Here is a 24677-nt window from a genome sequence, read left to right as displayed (position 1 = left end):
GAGGGGCCGGGTGCCTCCCGCCGGTTGCCGCTCAGTTGCTGGTCGCCGCCGCCGCTGCGATGATGCGCGCCGTGCTGAGCGCCTGCGCGCTGACGCTGCTGCTGGGCCGATCGGCCAGCGGCCGGTACGAGCCCACCTGGGCCTCGCTGGACACGAGGCCGCTGCCAGGCTGGTATGACGAGGCCAAGTTCGGCATCTTCATCCACTGGGGCCTGTTCTCGGTGCCCAGCTTCGGCGACGAGTGGTTCTGGGAGTACTGGAGGGGTGAGTTGGGCACTCGGGGAGGGGGAGGACGTGGGGAGTCTCGAGTGCCTCCTGTCGTGGCGCTGGCGAGATCAACAGCTCTGCTCCGGGACAGATTTATCATGTTGGGTTTCAGTGTAAGCTGCCTGATGTTGAACTAACTCTTGCTTTCAACAATATGTGCTCAGCCCCTTGCTTCAATCATTGCATTGAAATGTTGTAGCGCTGTACTTTCTTTCCTTTGGTATGCTGGTCATTCTCCAAATCGATAACTGATGATGCATTGATGATATTTGGGCTTAGATACGCTTCGGCTGCAGCAATCATTTTGCGCCCATAACCGTGCTAAGTGATAGTTGTATGTTTAGCCCATCCGTGGCTTATGCACCAGGTGTGCGGTTTTATCATGCCAGAGGTAAGCTCCACATAGTGCAAGCAACACAGTGTCAATGACCAGCGACCAGGTGAGAACATGACTTTAAAACCCATATTATTGATGAGCGTTGCAACAACCTGGACGTCAACGATAGGATTCTCACCAAATGCGTTGTAGCGCTAGCATGTTAGCAACCCCGATTTCGATTGCATTGCAATCAATGTCGAGGCAGTGAGGGCGACAGGCGATGAACTCGTCCCGAGCAGCAGTCTATATCGGTCACGAGTGGTTATTCCCGCGGATCCCACTCCAGCCCCGTCCGCGGGCTATCGGCAGTGTTTTGGCTCTGTCGATTTCCGTGAGCCGTCAATGTGGGCCGGATTTGCGGCTTGTCGGGTGTCTCGCAAAGCAGACGCCCCACGTAACCTATCCACAGGCGGACCAGGTCGGCCCCTAGTCCGGCATAAGCTTGGCGGGGCGGCCAAATAGCACAACAGCCCGCTTCCTGCGCGCCATTCAGGGTTCCACGACGCGCTCAGCTGTTGAAACCACAGTGACATCGCCTGCCTCTCACCCTGGCGGGAAGACTCGGCACTGCGCGCAATCGAACCTCCATCTTTGGTTTCCCAGGTGCGAAGCTTCGTTGCCGAAACCCCAACAACCGGTTTCCTGGGCTTTCACTTATGCGCATCATTCATGTGTTCCGCAACCACAAGCGTACGCGTAGTCTGCCGTGAAATCGACGGGACGTCATGAACTTGACCGGGAGGCTAAATAGCAAATATTGATTGCAATGAAACCACTTGTTGCATTGCAAATATATGCTGATTACAATAAAGCCTCTAGTGACAGTGCTGATTCCGTTCAAACTAGAGTATCTGAACGCATGTAGGAACAAAATTCCAATGCAATTTTGATCAGCAATGAAATCACTAGTAGCAGTGCAAATATACGTAAATTGCAACGAACCCACCAGTTACAGTATTACGTCTCGCGTCTTTAGAGCGTCTGAACGCGTGTAGGAAATGGATTTTACAAGTATATTCTATCGAACGGATTCCACCCGATGTGCGGCGGGAATATTCCAAAACTGAGCAGCACTCTTTGTGTCCCCTGCAGCTTCAACACTAGCGACTTCGCTGCACTTTCTACGGACGACCTGTCAAATCGAGTCGAACCAGGCCAAACCACACCTCTATCGTTTTCTTTGCTTTCTATGTCTCTTTCTTCCCTTTTTATGTCATTAGATATAACTTTCCTATTTCTGAAATATGCGCCTCAATACGTCATTGTTTCATTGTGTCATTGTACCTTGCACAACATTGCTTGAGAGTCAATGGACGGCCGTTATATCTGGAAATCGTGCCCACAAGCAACCAAATCGTGCCCAGATATGAACAACTCAACAATTGTATTTCTATTTACACGCATCGCCGCATGACCAATGAAATGACAGAATTTGAATGGCGTTATTATGGCGTCATGGATACCAGGATGACCTTGAAATAAACTGCACGAAGTAGTCTGCGCATCGCCGCGGGCGTGCAGCTCAGAAATTAGAGGTGTTTAGGTCTTATGAAGGGCAGGGCTGTAAACTGCGCCGCACAATCTTCAAGATGGCTTTTTCAGTTTCAAACCCCATACAACGGTGGAGCACTCCTTTTAAGAGGGGCAGGGCTTAGAACTGTACCGAAAAGGATGCTCAACGTCCTCAAAATCTACCTGCTCAGCTTGTTGCTACTATGGTCATATATATCTGCATCTGCATATATATATCTACATCTGCATCAAATTTACTTTCAAACTTCTCTTAAAGTGCCAGGGCGAAAATGGATATGAATTAGGCTATTTTATCCTTTGCGATTCCACTCAACATTCACACAACAAACACAGGAGATGTCACCGGTCCACACCACAACACGTTTCCTAGTCTCCGCACACGGACCGCAGCAGCTGATTGGCCAGAATCGCCAACGTGCCGTTGTCCACGTGGTAGTTCTCGAACGCGCACGTGTAAAACTGGTCCGCGGTGACGCGAGGCATGAGCGCGTAGCAGGTGCGCGTCCAGAACTCGGCCACGATGCTGGCGGCCGACGTCCACACTCGCACGCCGTCAGGTCCTGGCCGACCCCCGAACTGCTCCGTCAGCAGCGCGTTCAGCGCCAGCGAGTCGTCGTTATAGCTCTGGCGCGAGGCACGCGGGTTCCCCGGCTGCTCGAGCACCCAGAGCACGCGCACGCCGCGCGCGGCGAGCCGGCGCACGTACGGCGCCGCCTCCTGCACCAGGTCGCGCAGGAACGGCATGAACCGGCTGAAGCGGCCCACCACCAGAAAGTGCAGGCCCTGGTTGACGAGCAGCACGTCCGGGCAGAGGGCGCGGCGCGCGCAGCCCTCCTCCAGCCGATGGAACACGTCCCGGAAGAGGTGCAGGCTGTGCCGCCAGCGGAACTCGAGCTCGATCTGCGGTCCGACGGCGACCATCGAGCACCAGGCGCGCGCCGGCTCGCCGGCGGCGCGGCCCTTGGGCCAGACGCCGACGCACGTCGAGTTGGCGTCAGCAAAGTGGCGCCACGGCGGCTCCAGCAGCTGGTCGACGAACGGCACGCGGTCGCCGGTCTCAGCGCGCGTCAGCAGGCGCAGCTCCAGCCGCGCCGACAGCTTCTCGAAGACCTGGCGCGCGCGGGAGTGGCCGACGAAAGTGAGCCTCGTGCGCCGGCCCAGCGCGGCCGCGCGCCGCTGGAGACAGGCGCTCGCCTCGACGGGCGACATGTCGGGCGGGTAGGCGCCGTCGGCGCGGCTGGTGATACTCAGCGGGTCGTCCTGGCGCCTCCCGCTGCGGGGTCAGTCGGGGTCAGCACACGGCCGGCAGGGCGGCCGCGGCCGGCCCGGGCCCAGGCACTGCCGAGGCCGGAGGTGCGCACGGACACTCATCAAACGGCCGGCGCGACTGAAGTGCGTGTCAGCACAACGCCCGATTAAGCCCGGGTTTAAGACTGTTCTGTGTTGACGTTTACAGCGACAACGAACGATGCAAATGGTCGCGGCATATGCAATGCAGCTCCGCGAAGAAGACTAAACATACCCATCCTCTAACGAATTACATGAAGTTTTCTTATCTGCATTAGCAGTTAAAGTTACCATGAATTTCATTGCGATTCCACAGATGGAACAAGAAGTTAAGACGATGATAACGTGCTCTTGTCATACTTCATAATGCAACCGAATAAAAAAGCGCCCGATTTACGCATGGTCATCTAAACAAGCCGGTTATTGCAATGAAATCGGTTTCTCTGCGGCTTTGCAATACCACGCACTTACCACTGGGAGCCTTCGTCGCGCGCTCCGCGCCTGACCACGAAGACCAGACAGGCCACCCCGAAGGCCAGCAGCCACGTCTGAGGGCCGCTCTTCCAGCCCCGTCGCACGATCGCACAGGTCATCGCTGAGACGATTTATCCCACCGTTTAATCCGTGAGAGCCGTCAACGGCCGTCACGTCACGATAACGCGTCAGTCAGGTCTGCCGTGTCAACGTCAGCAGGTCAGTCAAGGCGGCGGTGCTACTGAGACCAGCATGTATTAAATGTGTCATGTCGTTGATCTGTTCTGTCACTGATACCATATTGATCACGGCCACCGTGTCGCTGTTACCACACCGATCACCGTGTCACTGACACCGCATCGGTCACAGCCGCGGTGTCACTGGTACGTCATTGACATCGGCTGCCACGCCCCCGCCGATCGCGTTTTCGCCGCGGGACAGACTGAAGCCCCTCTGACCGTCAGTGACGTCACACAGGTTCGCTGTGTCAAGGCATCGGTGATAGTCGCCATGCACTGTGACGTCATCGGAGATAGGCCGTCATACCGAGCATTTCTATACCACTGCGTCGACCCCCGGTGTTTCGTCAATGTAACGATCAACGCTGATATGTCACTGTTCCGAGGGCTCCGTCGGCACCGCACCGGTAAAAGCCCGTGTCACTGCCCCGGTCACTCCGCGCCGTCACTGTCCCGGTCACTTCGCTGTCAATTTCCCGGTCACTCCTTTGTCACTACACAGATCATTTCTCTGTCCCTGTGTTGATCACTTCCCGTCACTGCACCGGTCGCTCCTCAGCTACGAAGCTGATCCCAGCTTCACACGGCCGCACCGACGGCATCTGCCGCCAGTCTGAGGCCGCGCGCCGCCAGACCGGCCGGGTGAGCCCAGCCTCCAGTCTTCGGGCGGCGGCGTCCGCCCGGCCGACCCTGGACTGCGGTGAATGACCCAGCCGGGAGGCTGCGGCCGAAACGGGAGGCGGGCGGCGCCGCCGCCGGCGGGCACGGCTCAACTGGGGCCTGAGCAGACGGTGCAGAGGCAGCGACTGCCTGGTAAATGCGCGCTTCTTCTTGGCAGCACGGAGTCCAAATGCGGGGAACAGGGTCTTCGCCAGCAGTCCAAAGTGTTGGGGGATCGAATTTGTTCTAAGTAATGGGCAAAAAGTAGCGACCGACCGACCAAAAGTGTCGTGTGAGCAGTGTCAAATGCCGCTCGCCCGGTCGGTGGTGGTGCACCAGCGACGAGCCGGGCGGGCACCCCTGGACTGTGGCATGGGCTGTGGTGAGCGGCGGGCTAGACGTGGTGGCACCGGCGCAGACGGCTCGCGTAGGGGAAGGGGTAACGACTCCCTACCGGCCCGCGCGACGGACCACTGCTGGGAGAAGCAAGGCAGCACACGGCAGACAGTTACGACGGAGGATTGACAATGAGATGCTTAGGCCGCAATATTTTACAGCTGTACAACATTTAGCATGGCGCGGGATTATGGATGAGGTTGATTACACTGCCAGCAGTGGCGTGATCATTTGCAATCTTCTCATGGCAGCACTGTTCACCCCAGCAGGTTGTCCAGAGTGCCAGCTGGACCGGAGTTGCGGCGCAGTCCGTGAGCGCGGCCAGCGGCAGTTGCTTGCTTCTGGCGCCTGACGGGAGGCTGTCAGCGGGCAGCTCTCGTCGGCCCGCCCTGACCGGGTCGGGGCGGCGTCACGGAGCCAGCGCATCCTGATCAGCAGATATTGCGCGTCCGACGGGTGTGAGGCCGCGCGTGCCTGAGCAGCCGTTCAGAGGGTATCTTTAGGGTATAGGTCACGGCATGCTCTCGTTTATGCGGACCCTGACTTGAAGCGTTTCCAGCTTCGAATACCTTAGTCTTAGCCCAGTCGGCCGTCGGGCCAGAGGAACTTTTTAGGTTTGTTGGCCCAGCAATCCGGCCGTTTGGTGCGTTGTGACCATGTAAAGCAGGGTTTGTATGTTTGACATGATCAACAGGATTAGTTGACCCACGCTTGCATGTATTTATCAGATAGCTACGCACCACAAGATATGAAGTCTATGGTGCCTGCATCTCCCATGCACCGGACATGCACCAAGCGTATTTCTCCAACCACGTGAACAAACATACACAAACTAAGCGAAGGCCCGCCGCACCGCGCGCGTTCGGCAGCACCCATCAGCTGGCGGCCGGGACCGCCATCAGCCGCCGGCTTGACAAACTGCTCTCGTTCGCAGAGCAAAAGTGGAAGCCGTACGTCGACTTCATGGACAAGAACTACCGTCCCAACTTCACGTACGCCGACTTCGGGCCTCAGTTCACGGCCGAGTTCTACAATCCGGACCAGTGGGCTGACCTGTTCAAGGCGTCCGGCGCCAAGTAAGGCGTACGCTGAGTCAGCCGCGTGCACAGGCAGGTGCTGCTATCAGCTCGCACAGCGCGCGCCGCCATTGCAATGTTTACACTAGTCGCAAGATTACAGATTGGCGCGGATGACTGGCACTGTTTGTGAGCTCAGCTGTTTGGTTTTGATTGACAACGGACAAAGGACACAAAAGGTTTTGATTAAAAACGGACAAAGAGCACAGAATGCGACCAAGGATATAACAGGACATTGAGATGCTTTCAGGGAGCACGCGCGACTTGAGACCAGTGCAAGCCTTGTTTGACATGTAACCAAGATGATAGCAGGGTGTATGCTAAAGTGCAGAATTAAAAGTCCCCTGACCATCACGCAGAGTTCTATGAATCTTAAGTGGAGCTCTGTGCTTCACTGAAAATACTTGGCACACTTGACGCTCATCTTGACGGTTATAATGGGGATTCAAAACCACAAAAAACTCCTCAAGCTCCCTTAACAGACTAGGCACAATGCTCAGCCTATCTGCTCCTCGAAAATAACTTCCTCGACCTCCGAATGAATGATGTGAGGCTCCGCTCTTTCCTCCAACTCACAGGTTTTTGATACCCGCGTGTCGCCCAGTATATACTGCGATTAGACTTCTAGCAGTAGGCTGCCATCATCGTCATTGTTGACCGCGTTAAAGTAAAAGTTAAGTTAAATGTTATTAAGTTAAAAACCATTCAACGTGGCGGCAGCTCTCATTCCCGTTCGTCCCCTGCCGTGGCAGCTGTCTAAGGGTCCTACGTCGACACAACGGTGGCGCACGTGACGCCCTCCGGCGAACTGACCCACGCCTCTGGCGTCCAGGTACATAGTGCTGACTAGCAAGCATCACGAGGGCTTCACCATGTGGCCGTCCAAGTACGCCTGGAACTGGAACGCCATGGACGTGGGGCCCAAACGGGACCTGCTGGGTGAGCCGCTTTGGTTGGAACTGGGACGCCATGGACGTGGGGCCCAAACGGGACCTGCTGGGTGAGCCGCTGTGACTGTGGTTGGGACAATGCACCGTGCACAAGCATGGCACGGCAGCCATGACATATTGCACGAGTGCCAGCCGTAATTACTGATACAGGAAGCAGGTCAAAAGTGTCGTTTCCTTTTGAATGTGTGCATAGTGCTGCATTCTGTCATGAAGTAGCGGGAAGATGCTAAGACCGGTAGCCGAACGCTGAGAAGGTTGATTTAAAGGTAGAACAGGACATTCCTGCAGTCAATGTCGTATATTTTTTAGGTCGGATGTTCCGAGAAGGCAACCATAAGGCGTCTGGTGTGGTGACGTCAGAGCCTCTGACGCGTTGTGCTTGTTGTCTCAGAGACACGCTACTAGTGTTTCCTTCTTCTCCCACTCACCCCACAGGTGACCTGGCTAAGTCCATCAGGAAGCGGACGGATGTCAAGTTTGGCGTCTACCACTCGCTCTTTGAATGGTTCAACCCCATCTTCCTCGAAGACAAGAAATCAAATTTCACCACCAAGATTTTTCCGCACGCAAAGACCATCCCTGAGCTCTATGAACTGGTACGCTTCTTACGTCATGTCGCGCCCACCCACGGTTTATGTTCTGTTTTTATCATCAAGCCATAGATACACTGACGAATTGATACAAACTGGCTTTCGATTGGCGACAAATTAACCTTGTTTTTGACAATCGGCAACAAAATAAACAAGCTGCCAATAGTTATATACACAAAGAAGTATTTGCAAAGGCGAACGACATTAAGCCATGACATTCGGCCACATGAATGTATGAACGCAAATTTTCGGGGCGTAAGGAAAGCTTTGCGTCTCATGCAGCTGACACCACCCAGTAGAAAGGCTCGGATAGAACTACTACCTGCTACCTACTGAGTCGCCACCTGCCATCGGCGTCGCCAGGTGGAGAACTACAAGCCGGACGTGATCTGGTCGGACGGCAGCATCGCCGCACCCAGCTCCGACTACTGGGGCAGCAAGGACTTCATCGCCTGGTTGTACAACGACTCGCCGGTCAAGTGAGCCGCACGCGCACCACCAGACTCCTGCGGGGCTGTGCTCAACAGGATCAGAGGGGGAGGGGGAGGGGCGGGGGCGACAAGGCCTAGGCACCTGGAACACCGCTCTGGCCGCGCGCTCTCAACACGTAGCGTGCTCTTGCCGACCAGTGCAATTGCATATTCATGAGTGTTGTGAGGAATACCCGCAGGGTCAGGACGGGAACGCCCGTGCTGGGTAGCGTATGTCCGCAGGTGTCGGTCCCACCTATCTTCTTTAAGTAAGTGCATACAAAGCTGCGACATGTCCATCTGATTTGATGTTGCTTTCTTTCTGCCAGGCGTTTGCTCCTCACGTTCGGCAATTCTGTTGAGTATAAGCTTGAGGATGGACCCATATTGAAAAGAAAAACATTGTCAAATACGCCGTAGACAACAGACGCAGGATACCACGAAATACAAAAGCAGGTGCTTCTGTCGCAGTGTTACAGACATGGCGGTAACCAACAGCCGGTGGGGACCGTCGCCAGCCTCTGACCGCCCTCAGGGACGCGGTGGTGACCGGCGCCAGCCTCTGACCGCACTCAGGGACGCGGTAGTGACCGGCGCCAGCCTCTGACCGCCCTCAGGGACACGGTGGTGACTGGCGCCAGCCTCTGACCGTTCTCGGGGACGCGGTGGTGACTGGCGCCAGCCTCTGACCGTCCTCAGGGACGCGGTAGTGACCGGCGCCAGCCTCTGACCGCCCTCAGGGACACGGTGGTGACCGGCGCCAGCTTCTGACCGTCCTCAGGGACGCGGTGGTGACTGGCGCCAGCCTCTGACCGTCCTCAGGGACGCGGTGGGGACTGGCGCCAGCCTCTGACCACCCTCAGGGACGCGGTGGTGACCGGCGCTAGCCTCTTACCGGTTCGAGCCGTCCGCAGGGACACGGTGGTGACTGGCGCCAGCCTCTGACCAGCTTGGGCCGTCCGCAGGGACACGGTGGTGACCAACGACCGGTGGGGCCGGGACGCCAGCTGCGCACACGGCGACTTCTTCACATGCCGTGATCGCTACAACCCCGGCGTCCTGCTGCCGCACAAGTGGGAAAACTGCATGACCATCGACAGCAAGTCCTGGGGCTATCGTCGCGAGGCGGTGCTCGCCGACTTCCTCACCATGGATGACCTCACTAAGGTCAGGTGCCTTTTATTATGGGTTTATCATGACATGTTCAGTTTAGATTTCTTTATAGATAAGGTGTCGGCCATAAAACAACTGGATGAGACAGAAACGAAAAAAGACATGCTAGCTAATAGTTTTCAGGCCCACTGAGGCCGGTACGAGGTGCATACAGGCCAAGGTGATTCCTACCATCCATTCCAACACTCCAGACCTTTCAGACTATTCTCTCAGAGCCAAAAACTTAGCTGGCGCAGTCACCTTTCCTCAGACTCCTAGCCTCCGAGACGCCACGACGACGGACAAGTTTCCTAAGCGGTGCCGCCCCTCGAGCGGCACCGAACAGGGCCGCGATGACCCGTCCGAGTGCCGCAGGTGCTGGCCGAGACCATCAGCTGCGGGGGGAACCTGCTGATGAACGTGGGCCCCACGCACGACGGCCGCATCGTGCCCATCTTCGAGGAGCGGCTCCGCCAGATGGGCCAGTGGCTCGGCATCAACGGCGAGGCCATCTACAGGTACAGGTGGCGCCACTCAAACCGCGGTGGCCGCGGGCTGAACCACTGTTGTGTCGCTCCCCACGGCGCGCTCGGATAAGGCGCTGAAGAAATGCAGAGGCTGAAATCGGAATAAGGCCCGCTGGCGCAGGAATCATGCACCACAATACCGCGCTGTGGCGTCCTGAGTCCATGCTTTCCGCATGATTAGGCTGGACCGTCTCAATTGAGCTATTTTTATAAATCGCAGGAGTACAAGCTGCACGTCAAATGCTCTGGCGGTGATAGACCGCACCCCTCCCTCATCGCGACGAGCACCCGGCATGGGCTTTGAAGCTTGCGTTCAAAATATTGTTCAGCAAGGGTTCAACGTGTTTTTTTGTGAACTCAACCGCACCTAGTTGTCTAAAGCATAACCAGGTCCATCGCGCAGGACCATAGCCATGTGCGCTGTCAGTGAAAACCGACCACTGTGCCAACACGTTGTCTTGGAGGCGACATCCCCGCGGTGCCCGCCCTTCCTGTCAGGTTGAGAGGCAGGCGACGCCATATGGCCTCAGCAGCTCAGTACGTCACAGTCACCCGATGACAACAACGGAGGCGACACGAGGCCTTCGTTCCAGCCATGGGTGGTTGTATCCGTGGTGACTCGTTTCACATACCTGGCGCGCGCTCTCCCCGGCCGGCAGCTCAAAGGCGTGGCACCACCAGAACGACAGCACCACCAGCGGCGTGTGGTACACGCAGCGAGAGAAATCGGTGTACGCCATCGTGCTGGACTGGCCCGACCGGGACATCTTGACCCTGGGCTCCATCACGATGGCCGCCGATGGCAAGGTCCTCATGCTGGGCCACAAGGACCCACTCAAGGTCAGCAGGGCCCGCCCCAGATCCCTAGCCGGCGCGGCCCGTTCTAGGTCAGCCGAGCCCATCCCAGGTCAGTGAGATCACTTTAGGTCAGCGAGGTCAATTCTAGGTCGGCGATGTCAGCTTCAGGTCAGCGGGGCCGACTATAGGCAAGCGAGACTAGGTCAGTCCAGGTCATCCTAGGTCAGTGGGATCACGTTAGATCTGCAGGACCAATTCCAGGTCAGGGAGTCCAACTCTATGTCAGGCGAGCTCATCCCAGGTCAGTAGGATCACTTAGGGCAGCGGGGCAAGGTCTAGGTCAGTGATGTCAGCTACAGGTCAGCGGGGCCAACTATAGGCCAGCGAGACCAGCTCTAGGTCGGCTGGACATCCTAGGCCAGTGGGACGCGTCAGATAAGCGGGACCAACACCAGCAGCGGGACCATCTCGAAGTTATCTGAGCTCATCCTACGTCGGTGGGAGCACGTTAGATCTGCAGGACCACCTCCAGCAGCGGGACCGTCTCGAAGTTATCTGAGCTCATCCGACGTCAGTGGGGCTACGTCAGATAAGCGGGACCAACTCCAGCAGCGGGACCATCCCAAGGTTATCTGAGCTCATCCCAAGTCAGTGGGATCACGTTAGACCTGCGGGAGCGACTGTAGGTCAGGGGGTCCAACTCTATGTCAGTCAAGCTCATCCTTGGTCAGTATGATGACGTTAGGTCAACGGGACCAACTCTAAGTCAGCGGGCCCCTTCCCAGCCCGAAGCGGGCGTTTAAGTCAACGTTGAAATGAATGATCACGGTGCGTTCAAGCAGCGCCCATTTATATTCACGAGTTGGGTGCTGTGCTTACAGGTGGCTTTGGTGCCCAACATAGTGGCCAACAGCCTGTAGTTAAAATTGACTGACAGGCGATGCTTGCCTCACTTTCATCTCAGGGCATGCGTTAGAGCAACAGATTGTCTTTGCCACGCCCCACGTGCGTCCGGCAATGCCTAATGAGGCGTGTGTGGAGTGCAGCAACCGACCGGCTACGGCGCCTCTAACCCGGCCGTCGCCGCCGCACTGTTCCAGTGGACCAAGGACGGCCAGACGCTGCAGGTGAAGTTCCCCGACCTGGCGCAGGTCTCGTCCCGCTGGGCCTGGGTGCTCAAATTCGACGCGGCCTCACCCATGTCCCAGGAGCTCAACCAGATCAGCCGGTGGGGCTAACGCCGAGGACGCTCGCGCTCGTGTTTCTGTCACGATGAACAATCCAGAATTGATTAGTAGGTAACATGTCGGCTGATGCTGAACGACGAATGCAGATAACTGGGAGGGAGCGCGGGCAGTCGGCCACGGCCAGTCACTATCCGATGCCGCCTGCATCGGACAAGCGTCTGGCACCGGACGTGGACCGTGTAAACGTCTGCTAAACACGGGCCGTGTGAAGGGACGCCGGACAAACGCCGTGTGGACTGACGCCACGCATGAGCGCCGTCCCCAAGACCGGTCGCGCCTGGTCGCTTCGGAGGGAGCGACACGACACGGTTCCACGGCCAGCGCGGGCTAGGCCCGTGTGCTGTTCGCGTGAAAGGCAGCATGAACGACGTAGCTGAATGGAGCGCCCCAGGGGTGCGCGGCGGCGCGTGCAGCCGGCACGACTCGTGTTTTGAACCACGACGCCGGGTGTGATGCGCACATCCCACATCTGGCCAGGTACCCACATGCTTTGGAATTCCGTGTTTGCTGGAATATAACCTTGGGACATCGTACACGTGATTGTCTGGAAACAGTTCTGTTGCAGCAAGGCTGTGTACCTACAGACAATTTGACGTGCTTCTGCAAGGTCTTCCCCATACATGCCAACATTCATCTCACCCTTCTGGTTTCACAAGCTCATGATGCGGCATGGGTGATCGTTTATTAACACCACTCAACCATTACGCACAGCGTTGGACCGTCTGTCGCAAAAGCGAGGAACACAACCGCAACGCCGCACTTCCTGCCCGCCGCCTTTGTTTCTCCCACGGGCAGCAGCCAGAACACACTTAATGCAATCCCAAGACGAAAAAACTGCGATGACCGGATGCCACTGACCAACATTTACAATTGTCTGTGTTACTAGCGCGGTCTTTGTGCACGAAACTGCATTCGACATCTAGATATGCGTGCCATAGGATGCAATGCCTCTCCGCAAAACCACGACAATCCTGAATTCGCGATCCTCGGTACGAAAACTGTGACGCATTCGGTTGTCTTGCACCACCCTCGATCTCTCCGGCGCCCTGGCAAACACCATGTCGGCGCCGGTGGCTCGTGCACGGCACCGCGTCCCACGCAGGAGCCGGGACGCGCATTCAGTGACCTGCGCCCAGCCGTCCATGCACACTCAACCGAAGAATCCAAGGTAACTGATGTCATCCCGCGTTGTGGCGAACTCTTCGGCAGTGCACAATGGGTGGAAGGGGACGGCTCCTAGCTGCGACTGCGAGACCTGCCGGAAAGACAAGGTTACACAAGGCACAACCCTTAGACGAAAAACTTCCAACTTCCGAGCCAACAGGCAGCACGTCAGAAATACAGGATTTAGCCAGAGACAGCAGACTGGAGCTTGAAGATAACAGCTCCCGTCACGGTCCCACACAAACTAGCCTGTATTTTAGCCGTCCATCTCCACATACCAAACGGAGCAACGACTAGTCCCGTGAGCAACACATCTCGAGTTCGCGGTGACTCAATCACCGGCCGCACAAATTCCGTTCTCTGTGAGTCAGTAGTCCGAATATCCATGCAGAAGATTGTCAGGCTGACAACATAGACGGGTAAGTGTAAATATGTGACGGCGTAATGTGTACACCTTCGCAATACGGTCATATTACGGTCATAAAGGTCACTTTGGTCATCTGGTCACGTCAAAGTCAGTTTGCGTACGTCAATTCCAACCAGCAAGAAGAGAATGCAGCTGAAAACTTAACGCCACCGGTAGCCGATAGTGGAGCACGGGAGCATGCACAACTATCGGCGCGCCCGCCATCGCACCACCCCACTCTCCGTGACGATGTCCAAATGTACGGGGACCCACAATGCCAACGCACAGATCACGCACGTTTCCGCGAGGCGGCCGCAACGGACGTGTTACTTCTAATCAGACGAGCTCAGCGCGAGTCTGCGGCAGACAGCGCGCGCCAACCGGCGTCAACGCAAAGGCACCGGTCCCAGGCGCCGACGCACTGACCTGCGGTAGTTGTTGTAAACGGGCGAGGCGCGCGGGCTGGTCGAACGGCTCCGGGACCTGGGCAGAGACGAGCAGAGCATGTCACAGGCGCCAGCTCAACCGGCTGTCCGCCGGCACCGGCGCGGCCGCCCGCAGTCCGCTGGCTGCGCCCGAGACCAGCGGAGCTCCCCACCCAGCGTGGTCACGTGTGAGGTGCCGCACACGGCGCGCGGAGGCGATGACAATCCAGGTGGCGCAGGGCTGGGGCTCCAGAACCGTGTGCCGGGGCATCTTATGTTCAGACTTCGCCGAGATTTTGGCGAAACGAACTCCACAAATTTGGCGCACCAGGTACAGGCACATTGTGGAAATTTGTGCCTTGTACCGGAATTCCGCGTCCACGAAGACGTGCGTCGCGAGGGTTCTAATAGCAACGGTTCGAATCCCAGCTGTGGCATGGTCCCTGAATGCTAATAAATTTGGCCTAATAAATGTGGCCAATGCAGTCGCCGGCGTTCCATAACAGGAGCGTGACGACAGGCGTCACATTCCCTGCAAAACGAGAGCTGTGTACAATACGTTCATGGTAATCGTGATTGGCAACTGCCGATAGGTGATAACGGCCCTAGCCGGAGGTCTTCAGAAATGGTAAATAACTGAGTTTTTGTAGCTGCGAGCGTTGTGATTAAAAGCGGCACCGTTTTCAGTTATATAAATCAATCAAAGCCGATTATAATGCTTCGATCAAAGGCGTCACGTCAAATGGAAAACGGAAATTAGTTCTAATGGCACGGACCTAATAGTTGGATAAATAGACCTGATAGCAATAAGAGCCTTGAATCCCGTTTTCCAGCATTTTGAGCTCCAAGTTCTTAGGCCGAGTAACCGATCTTCAGCATACCAGTAGGTGCTGGTAAAACGACACTATAGAACACACATTGGCTAAGACAGTACTGGACAGTACGCTTCAACCTGGGCTCATGATCGATTCATGAGTGAAGAGTCGGGCACGTTTAAGCAAAAAATCCCGCTTGAAAACCAAGACACATGAATCAATGAAATGATCAAAATCTGTGCAGACACCGCCACTAAGACGTAAAAAAATCATCCGACGTCCTACATCCTATCTGATGCACGGTTCTACACTAAATGGCTGTACAAAACTGGCGACTAAGTCCCAAGGTTACGATGACCTATAACAAATATTAATCACAAAATAGCATACGCCGACCACATTCATCACCACTGCTCACCACACCGAATTACTTACCACGATCATGTTCGTGAGGTTCGAGCCATGTTCGCGGCGCCTGATGACCGTGGTGCGCGACTGTCTAAACTAATATTCAGTGTTGGTCATCGTCACCTCCAGGCTCAGTCGCCTGCGTTTCGTGCAACCCCCAGCGCAAAAGCGTGCCCCCGGTGTTAGGATGTGGGAGCGCGGATAATTTATTTCAGACATCTTTTAGAGGCGGCATCTTTACATATTCCGAGCATTTTCTGGATCCACATAGCTCGTTTCCAACCGTATTTTTGGCCTAACCTTGCCCCATGTTCTTCACCCAGTGAGCACGAGCCAAGCCCGAAAGGTCGATTACTGCCAGTGACAACATAGACAACGCTTGCTGTATACCGTCGTCCAAGCCGTACTTCCTGGTGTACTGAAGGTCCATAACTCTGCACCAGAGCTCTGAACTCATAATGCTCACGCCATGAATAAAGACAACTCGTTAGGACAAGACTGCTTACAAGTTACAGATAGAGTACATGGGTGGCACGGGGTCAGTCCACATATATACTTGCTTGAATACATTCACTGACAACATAATCGCCGGCGCTGTTCAGATATCTCTGATAACCCCACATTGACACTTAGGTGCGTAAGGCAAAAGACTGAACATAGCCCGACGGGAGTTTTACCATTTTCGTCCTACTAAGGGGCCCGCAAGAGATCCATATCTTGCGAAGGAAGCAAGCTAGAGCCGCGGAGACAATGGGATTTCGTGAAGTGTAATAGGCAGACGCGGTTAAACAATGGAGAATGTGATTTATTGAATGGGAATTATTTCACAAATTAAGAACGCCACAATGCAGAAGACGGCGCTGACTAGCTCTTGAAACACTAGCGGCTAAGCAAAGGTAGACGTCGACGCATGACACCTATTGACATTTCGTCAGGTCAGGGGGATGATAGCTCTTGCTGCTTGATCCACGCGGCTACATAAAAAGCTTCATAACCCACAACAATGGGGGAAAGCAGCATTAGAACGCACTTCCAAAGCTGTAAGGTATGTGGTATTAATGTTTCACTCACATGACCCCGTAAGGGTCAAATCGGGTAAAAATATGCCAATTTTGACAGAGTCTGGTCCTGGATAACCTGTCCTAACGGAATCCACCCCAACTATAGCAATGCACCATAGCCATACAGACCAAAAACGCAGTCTACAAAGACTCTTCAAGGTATACATCCTGCAAGAAATAAACGTTACTTACTTTTGAGCAAATCGTCCCCTGTTGAAATATGTTGAAACCACTATGTATGAAAATGTATGAAGCCCCCTACACCACGCAAACAATCTTGTAAAAAGAAAAGACCATGCCTCTTATGGCCCATTTCCGTTACGGTGACACACTTGACATTTTCATATGTGCAGAAATTATCTACTTAGCTACCGAAATTGTGTAGAACTGTTCAGGTAATTACACAAAACCTGGGGGGGGGAGGGGGGGGGGGGGCATCTGAGGCTCCCTCGAATCGCGAGGTTAATGCCCACCTTAGTAAACGTCTACCATCACCATGGCCTACCTCAAAATGTCCGAAACATGTCGATGTCGACGCGAGTGTGACGTTCGCGACTGACGCAACTGAAGTCTTTCAGCACACGGATCGGTGCGTAAAATAGGTCTACCAACCAAAGGCAAGCTTATTCGGGGAGGGGGAACTCACCCATCATGGAAAAAGACGAATCAATCTTTCAAAGGCGCGCGGATAACTAACCATTGCGCGTGTTGCTCAGGGAACGACAGCGATTATCACACGTTTTGCCACGGAGCACAGCAACTGCAAAGGCGCTGATGCCCTGACACCTGCACGGTTGTTGAAAAGGGAAGATCAATCCGACAAAGCTAGGCCACCAAGACTATGAGACAGCCGTCTTGCAGACTGTGGACTGGGCGACCACAGCTCGGCACGAATCCGAGCACTGCACGAGCAGGCTCGGCATCTCCCGATCACGCCACGCGCAGCAGCGACTAACCCGTTCTCCAGTGTGGGTGACGACAGCTATAAATTGTAGTGACGCTCGATAGCGTAGTGTTCGACTCTATCCCATTACAGGAGGCGTCAGATTTCACTAAAATGCACACAATTGTTTTGGGAGTCCATTGGGGCAAAGCAGTCAAGACGTGACTAGCTCCAAATCGGATGTGGGGTACTGTACTGAAATCCTCAGTCATTGGGCTCTAAAGCTACGACCCTAAATGGCAACATCTGTACGTGAAACAAAACTGCATGCTGCAGAATGGATTGAGGTGCAAGTAGAGTACAGTACTTGAATACAAATATGCGCAGTGATCCAGGGACGGTTACAGAACGTCACCACAAAAAATGTCTTTCCAAGTTAACCGTGCGAGCAGCGCGCCGTCACCACCACCACGGGCTACTTCAGTACCACGTCAGCCCCTGCGTGACTAGCATGCACGGAAACACGCCCCTCAATGGATGATTTTATTGTTGTCGACGGAGGGGATTATAATGGACACCATCACAAACTTCAGAGCTTGCCGCCGACCGCGCGGAAGCGTCCCCATGCAACAAAATGAGTTTTGACCTCGCAGCCCTCCTGGTACTGTGCTTTAACCAAACAAAGCCCACTGCACGAGACACGTCACGGCCACAGACAGCGGCAGCCGCAGGAGCGGGCTCCGCACGCCGGCCGCGCCGCCGGCCGACGCAGCGGGGCGGCGCCGAGACGGGAGGGCGGGAGGACGGGAGGGGAGAGGAGAGGGGTCTGGCGTTCCCCGGATGACGCGGCTGGCCGGTGTCTAGTCCCGGCTGCCAGATCTGGGGCCAACGGCAGTGCATCAACGCATCGAACCGAATGGACGAGAGCAACTATCCCCCCCCCCCCTCCCCCCCGAAAACACCCGTCCAGCGGCTAACAAGCAGAGCGACTCACTTTACCCGAGCACGACCGACCAGTCCGAAAGCTTAAACGGTCAACAGCTAATTCAGCCAAGCGCCCAGAAATTAAAGACCATGCAAAAGGCCAATAAGAATTCCGAACACAACTGCCTGATAACCATCACGTAAATTCGCCCTCCTCTCGAACCGCAAGAATATCATTGCTCCTTTCCCCCTATCTCAGGCAGCCCAAGACCTGACTCTCAGCGGTGTGGCCAGTCACCAACGATAACAAGCGGACGGCAACCCTTCACACCACCATGTGCCACACGACATTCACCAGCGGGTTAGGCGAGCGACAGTGGCCCCCACACCGGGGCCGCGTGTCCCTACCTCCTGTAGCGTCCGTAGACGGGCGAGGCGCGCGGGCTGCGGCTGCGCGAGCGTCGGCGCGGCGACATCGAGCGGCGGCCGGGCGACCTGCGCAGACGGACGGCGTCAGCCCGGCGGTCCCCACGAGCCCCCGTCACGTCCCGTCCCATCACGTCGCGGACCGCTCGCCGACACGGGCGCCACACTGAGACCAATGGCGCACACCTCCCACTCAGCTGTCAATCGGCCGGGTTGGTTAGTCCACACCTCTCAGCACGCCAGGTGGCAACCCACAGCAGCCGGACATTTGCTGCAGACCTTGACATTCATTAGAGGTAACAGCCACTGAAAAGGTGATGCAGACTTTGCCATCCACTCGTCAGAACAGCAGCTGGAAAAGCGCTGCCAACTTTGAAATGCGACTGAAAGACATCTTCCAAACCGTTTTACGCGGCCCACCTCTTTACAGTCAGATATGCTCCAAATGGCATTGGACACGGCGCGTCTTGATTTGGATGACTTCATACTTACTTGCTTGGGGTTTAAGCGTAGGAGCGGAGCGGAGCGGAGCGAAGTGAAGTTGAGTTGAGTTGTAACCCGAGAAGCAAGTGTGTAGCCAACGCGGAGACTAATGCACAATCAACGACACGACGCGATGAGGCGATGGCGCGTTGCATGAGATGCAAGACGGGGGTGAGCCGGAGTCCCACGATGGGCCGGGTCGAGTCAGGCCAGGGTCGACCCGACTCTCACGTGACCAACAAAGAAGGCGTTGGGTGTTGGGCGGAGGCAAGGGATGATTGAGTGAAGATTGGAGATCTGTAATACGGGCAGCACCACATTAGGGCGGTGCAGAACCAAGCCAGCACACTCACAAACCAGTACACCATCCGTCCGCGGCAAGTCAAACCTGGTGTCACGTGACATGCCAACATTGCAGCGGCGGTCTCCGACCCAATGTACAACAAGCCACGGCGAACTTCGCAGCCACACGGACGGCGCACGCGCGCTAACCTGCTGCGGTACGGCGCTCCGCCGCCGCGGCCGCCCATGCCGCCGCCGCTGCCGCCGCCGCGATTGCGGCTCTTGCCCGACGACATCTCCACGCGCACGCGCTCGCCGCACATCCGCCTGGAAGTGATGAGGTGATCAGCCAAAGATCAGGGCCAGGTACATGGTGACATCACAAAAACTCAGCCATATGCATTAGATAAGATAATAACAAGGTTAATTAAGTTTCATGGCACTGAAAATTCCACCCTCTGCCCTGAAACTGTTCACCATTCCAACACTTAACACTGCCAACTTGTCATGTTCTCATGGGGACAAGGACCAATGAGTCTTCTGCTATAAGCATTGACCAAAAAGCTTTTCAACACCAAGTCAATCACCTCATGACATGCTAAATGCTATACCATCAAATGCTGAAGTATGAATTGCTATAATCAAGATATGGTCTGTGGGCCAAATGAAACTGAGACACATGCATACACAAGTCGCTAAATGTCATAATGGAAGAAGTAAGATACAGACATGGACACACTGACATGGGCAGCCACAATACCTAGAGTACTTCATGAGCAGCAAACCATACTTACGTTCCATCCAGGGCTCTGCAGGCGTCCTCGGCATCCCGTGGGTCCTCAAACTCCACGAACGCGAAGCCAGGTGGGTTGCGGGCAATCCAGACATTCCTCAGGTTTCCATACTTGCTGAAGCTGGCCTCCAGCTCATTCTTGGCAGCACTGTTGCCCAGGTTACCAACATACACCTTACACTCCAGATTCCAGTTCCGAGTGGCCATGGCGGATAACCTGGAATGTGACAGGTACAATGTGTCACAGACATGCCAATAATAACCATTTTAAAAACCAATCTGCAGTCAGCTTCATCTAGGAATAGTCATAGTGATCACACCTCTTGCTACTAGATGTTTGGTATGTGTAGTGGGGATTCACTTCAGACCATGAGCATTTGATGTTGAACATATGGCACACTCCTGCTCTGCTATGAAGTCATCTTGTAAAGAAATGGTCTTATGAAGACAGTTTCACAGAAAAGGGTGATGGAAACCCAATTTTTGGCCCTGGCAACTTATTTTCCAGAGACCATTACATGAAATGACCTAACTGACCTAATGACCTGGCTGCTATTATATTGTGGCATATGATTTGCTGATTAGGAAGCAGATGAGCAGCCTGTTTGGAAAGGAGAACCTGTAGACACTGACAAACCCCAAGATCCTGAAGTGGTGAACAGTGGTGAACAGTGCTGAACTCATATAAATGGGCATGGTGCAGCCCATATTATAACCTACAGCATCCTTTGCATTTCATAGTCACAACCAAAACTACTCAATATCCATGGTCACTCTGAACTTTGGGGATTCCCTGGCATCTGTCCCCAACATGCTAAGTTTCCATTCATATGATATAAAAACAAACAAAACAACAACAAACAAAAATCCACACAAATAATTATTTGGGCCACCATTCATGCCTGGCTTTTATGCAGGCCATGTACATCTCACACTGCTGATGATAACATAAGTCAACAGTTATTCCACATGATGCCTCAAACATTTTTAGTCAGACAATTTGTACCAACACATGTTGAAAGAGGAATGCAGCAGGGAATCAAGATAAAATGATGCTTTCACAATGTTAAAGGGAGTGTCCCACCTCTAGGACATACTTTAAAAACATGCTTAAATGAAACCTCAGGACTAGCTGGTGTAATAATAGCAATGGGTAGTGCCGCTGCAGCACTGTCACAACATAATAAGGGAATCAATTTGAATTATCTTTAGTCCAAATCACGCAGCCAAAACTTCATAACAGCACCATGCTTCTTCACCCCAACCATTGGTGTGATGACAACTACTCTGCACGCCTCTACTGGTGTGGATAAAAGAAAGTTTGTGATTGGCCTAGTGGGCAAGGCCCTGTTGCCAGGACCTTGGTTGAAGTCTGAACCAGTGATTCACCACATGCATCACATGATACCCCATTCCCAAAGCCAAAGTGTGTCTCAAAAGGAGCCACCATGGCAAATTCTATAAAGGAGAAACCAAAGCCATAACATAACATTTTGTTTTCTGTTGAATTCACATGACAATGACTCTGTATTCACATATCTTGCCCCATTGCTGAAATGTCTGTTGCTGGAAGTTTGAACCCATGTGCCATCACATCACCCCTGATATACTGTTTAGTGGAAACTTTTCCTTTAGACACCAAAATTTCCTTATTTGGTATGCTTCTCAATGTCATTGTTTGATTGCATCATGGAATGCTCACACAGCAATAAGATGCTATGAACTAGCTGTGTGGAATTACCATGACAGCAATGACATGTAGCATTCCTACTTGCTAAGAGATGGCATTGACAGTGCTGAAAGTGTTTCCCATGCCAAATGTTGCTGTTCTTAGTGTGTGATATTTCCATAACAACTGGCAATTACATCTAACTGTTTTATTATGCAGCACAAAGCATGATCCATGATTGAACATTGCACAGCCTGCACAACATTAATTCAGAGCTAACTGACCTCTACCATGTTAAGATATCATGCTCACAGACAATACCAGATCTAAAAGTAAGACCATAGCATTCCTCTACAAAAATCAAGATCATAGTATCATGTTGCATGGCAATGGGATGACATAACTTGAATGACGCTGCTGTGGTGCCATGCACAACTGAATGGCCTAGAGACAGTCTGCATTTAGTAGCCTGCACATCTTCATAGGCATGAGCCTCAGAGGCTGGAGCTCTTTAGGTCTTAAGGACAGGAGCTCTCATGCATGTAGCTCATGAATGATATCTAAAATGGCTATTTCAGTTCAAAACCCTATACAAATGTGAAACACTCCTGTTAAGACAGCTTACCATTTCAATTCAGTAAATTTACAATATTTTGAACATCTGGAGAAAAAAAACTCATCCTATCATGAGGGCATTGCAGACCACTGCAATTTTTCATTCTCACTTCACCAAATGCACCAATTTCATATTACAAAAATGCTGTGTTAAAATTGTGTCTCAACCAGGCTTATAACACTTAACATGCAAAATTGTCATAGAACATTATGCACATGGTACATGCTCTGCCCAAACTTTAAATATTTATAACACTAATTTTTCTAATCATAGCATCAACATGCATCAGCTGAGTGCATGCACATCATAAACCTAAGCATTTAGAATTTGATGTAGCTAGCCCCAATTACAGCACAACTTTTTCAATGTAATTGACATGTTAAGTCATGTTGCAAAAAAATTAAGGCAAAAATACTCAAAACAACGTTTAAAATACATGAATAATCAAAGACCTGACAAATTGGTCTGTTCTGAGTTGATACATGCAAGTATTGAGGCTTAGCTCACATGTATTTGGGGCAGCAGATGACTTTATGAAACTGGTGCTATGGTGCAAACAAATGAGAAAAAAAACGTTAACACTAACTGTTAACACTGCTCCACAGACAACCAGGGAACAGGTGACCACTGAAACCCTCTGATCAATCAACCAAATAGGGAGTTGATGTACACCTAATGCATGAAGAGAAAGGTGCATTGATTGAAACTCAGCACGAAAACTGCGCCAAGTTTGTGCGCGATGCTGACCGGCACGGCAGGCAAGGCACGGCAGAATTGCCACAGGTAACGCAGCGACCAAACTAATCAGAAATATAACCCCACTGAACCTAGAGCTACATACTTCCACAGCCATCTCATCATTCACTCACTGGCTTCCTGAAAACGTGCAGACAGCGAGCACGTAATCCCCGCCAACCCCACCGGCCGGCAATACAAATAATCAAAGCACATAGGTGGCTGTCCATTGTCAAATAATGGACCCATTCACCCATTATCATAAAACGCAAACAAATGAGCAATTTCCGACCAATTACTTACCTGGCGTCTGTAGCTCGACCTCCGGCAGCGACTGCGCACCCCTGCAAAATATGGCGTCCAAAACCGTCAGGACCGGAAATCACAACTGCGCATGCGCTCTTCAATGAGATGGCCAGCTGACAGTTATGGAAAGCTGCTGCTAAATTACAGACCAAGAAAGTGCCTTTAAAAATCACGCACTGCTACATTAATTATAGGTGATTTACCGCGCCAATCTACCGACAAACCCCTGCGTCATAGCATCAAAGCATGGAGCAGGTTTCTGTGGGGGGGAATGTTCAGGGCTTTAAAGAACTCTTACTGTGAGTCAAGCCCGGCGAATGGGGGATGGGGGGGGGGAGGTGGAATGGAGGACTTTTCCCTCGCTTTAATTCGAATAAAACCCTCTTGAAATCAGTAAATAACATGGGTGCTGTGCTAGACCTGTTTTTTGCCACTGGCGCATAACCTACACCTCATTATCTCATCTATGCCATCGCGGCAAATATATTCGGATTGTGTGTCAAATTACGGCCTGCGCACAGGCTGGTCAGATTTTCTTATCCAAACTAATGGTCATAAATGTCCCAGAATTCCCAGTCCCAGAAAAACAAAAACAAAAAACAGGAACATCTTCTTGCCTGAGCCCTGCTACCGTCCGCCGTAGGCAGTCACTGCCCTGGACCAGCTATCCCACGTGTGCAAAGATAGCCTACGGTCAGCTCACCCTTGGAACCTGAGGGCCCATTTGCCAGCACGGTTAAAGCCGGAGACAGAAATTTACGTTGGCCGGGGCCATGGGTGTCGATTTTTCAACTTCATTGGAGGGGCAATTAGTCCTGAAAGCTGTCGAAAGATGAAAGTTAGGAAATTTGATCGGATTTCATCCATTTGTATCTGGTTATACCTATATATATATAATAAATGTTTGAGAAACAGCCGCTGATTTCACACTAGCCAGCTTGTTGATGCCTCCTTCGAGGCTCCGGGCTTTCCACATAATGTCCGTGAAGTTAGCGATTTATTCAGCGATTTTTACAGCGACGAGTCCCGATTTCCCTGAAAAATGGTTTCGAGGTCAATTGTGGCATGATAACACCAAAAATGACCCTTATTGTATATCAATGTGATGCAATGTATGCAATGCATTGTTTATCAAATGCAATATCATGCGATCTTAAAGATCAAAAGCTGGGTAAAAGGGCGGGGAACTCGATATCACCCAAAAATTACCGGCCGATTTTCAACTTGCAAATGCCA

The 24677-nt window shown here is 53.1% G+C and overlaps 2 protein-coding genes across 4 annotated transcripts; one reads left to right on the top strand and one right to left on the bottom strand.

Annotated features, from left to right (window-relative positions):
- The first annotated feature begins 31 nt into the window (after window positions 1-31).
- LOC119111015 (alpha-L-fucosidase) lies at window positions 32-12578 on the top strand. The gene is made up of 9 exons (XM_037234834.1): window positions 32-264; window positions 6170-6311; window positions 7144-7250; window positions 7697-7857; window positions 8215-8330; window positions 9287-9488; window positions 9849-9991; window positions 10660-10840; window positions 11899-12578. Exons 1-9 carry the CDS (start codon window positions 60-62, stop codon window positions 12034-12036), a joined length of 1395 nt encoding a protein of 464 aa, XP_037090729.1. The 5' UTR covers window positions 32-59; the 3' UTR covers window positions 12037-12578.
- A 129-nt stretch (window positions 12579-12707) lies between these two features.
- LOC119111014 (RNA-binding protein 1) lies at window positions 12708-23513 on the bottom strand. Of its 3 annotated transcripts, XM_037234831.1 has the most exons (6): window positions 23439-23513; window positions 20117-20332; window positions 19533-19649; window positions 18540-18626; window positions 14042-14098; window positions 12708-13300 (listed from the first exon to the last, which is right to left on the bottom strand). In XM_037234831.1, the coding sequence occupies exons 2-6, from the start codon at window positions 20320-20322 to the stop codon at window positions 13282-13284; spliced, it is 486 nt and encodes a 161-aa protein (XP_037090726.1). In that variant the 5' UTR covers window positions 20323-20332; window positions 23439-23513; the 3' UTR covers window positions 12708-13281. The 3 variants fall into 3 exon arrangements, with proteins under 3 accessions (XP_037090726.1, XP_037090727.1, XP_037090728.1); XM_037234832.1 differs by lacking the exons at window positions 12708-13300; window positions 14042-14098 and adding an exon at window positions 17737-18086; XM_037234833.1 differs by lacking the exons at window positions 12708-13300; window positions 14042-14098; window positions 18540-18626 and adding an exon at window positions 18677-19337.
- Between the last annotated feature and the right edge of the window lie 1164 nt (window positions 23514-24677).

Source organism: Pollicipes pollicipes, unplaced genomic scaffold (genome assembly GCF_011947565.3).
Source record: "Pollicipes pollicipes isolate AB1234 unplaced genomic scaffold, Ppol_2.1 Scaffold_7255;HRSCAF=8741_pilon_pilon_pilon, whole genome shotgun sequence".
In the NCBI taxonomy this organism is placed as follows: domain Eukaryota; kingdom Metazoa; phylum Arthropoda; class Thecostraca; order Pollicipedomorpha; family Pollicipedidae; genus Pollicipes; species Pollicipes pollicipes.
This window is presented reverse-complemented; position numbering and strand designations above follow the sequence as displayed.

What these genes read in the sequence shown, in the direction of transcription:
- LOC119111015 (XM_037234834.1), top strand. Translation starts at nt 60, where the DNA reads ATGATGCGCGCCGTGCTGAGCGCCTGCGCGCTGACGCTGCTGCTGGGC. An exon ending in TTCAAGGCGTCCGGCGCCAA is followed by an intron (nt 6,312 to 7,143) that starts GTAAGGCGTACG and finishes TCTGGCGTCCAG; the next exon opens with GTACATAGTGCTGACTAGCA. An exon ending in CCATGGATGACCTCACTAAG is followed by an intron (nt 9,489 to 9,848) that starts GTCAGGTGCCTT and finishes CGAGTGCCGCAG; the next exon opens with GTGCTGGCCGAGACCATCAG.
- LOC119111014 (XM_037234831.1), bottom strand. Translation starts at nt 20,322, where the DNA reads ATGGCCACTCGGAACTGGAATCTGGAGTGTAAGGTGTATGTTGGTAAC. An exon ending in TGCAGAGCCCTGGATGGAAC is followed by an intron (nt 19,650 to 20,116) that starts GTAAGTATGGTT and finishes CATCACTTCCAG; the next exon opens with GCGGATGTGCGGCGAGCGCG. An exon ending in GGAGCGCCGTACCGCAGCAG is followed by an intron (nt 18,627 to 19,532) that starts GTTAGCGCGCGT and finishes CCGTCTGCGCAG; the next exon opens with GTCGCCCGGCCGCCGCTCGA.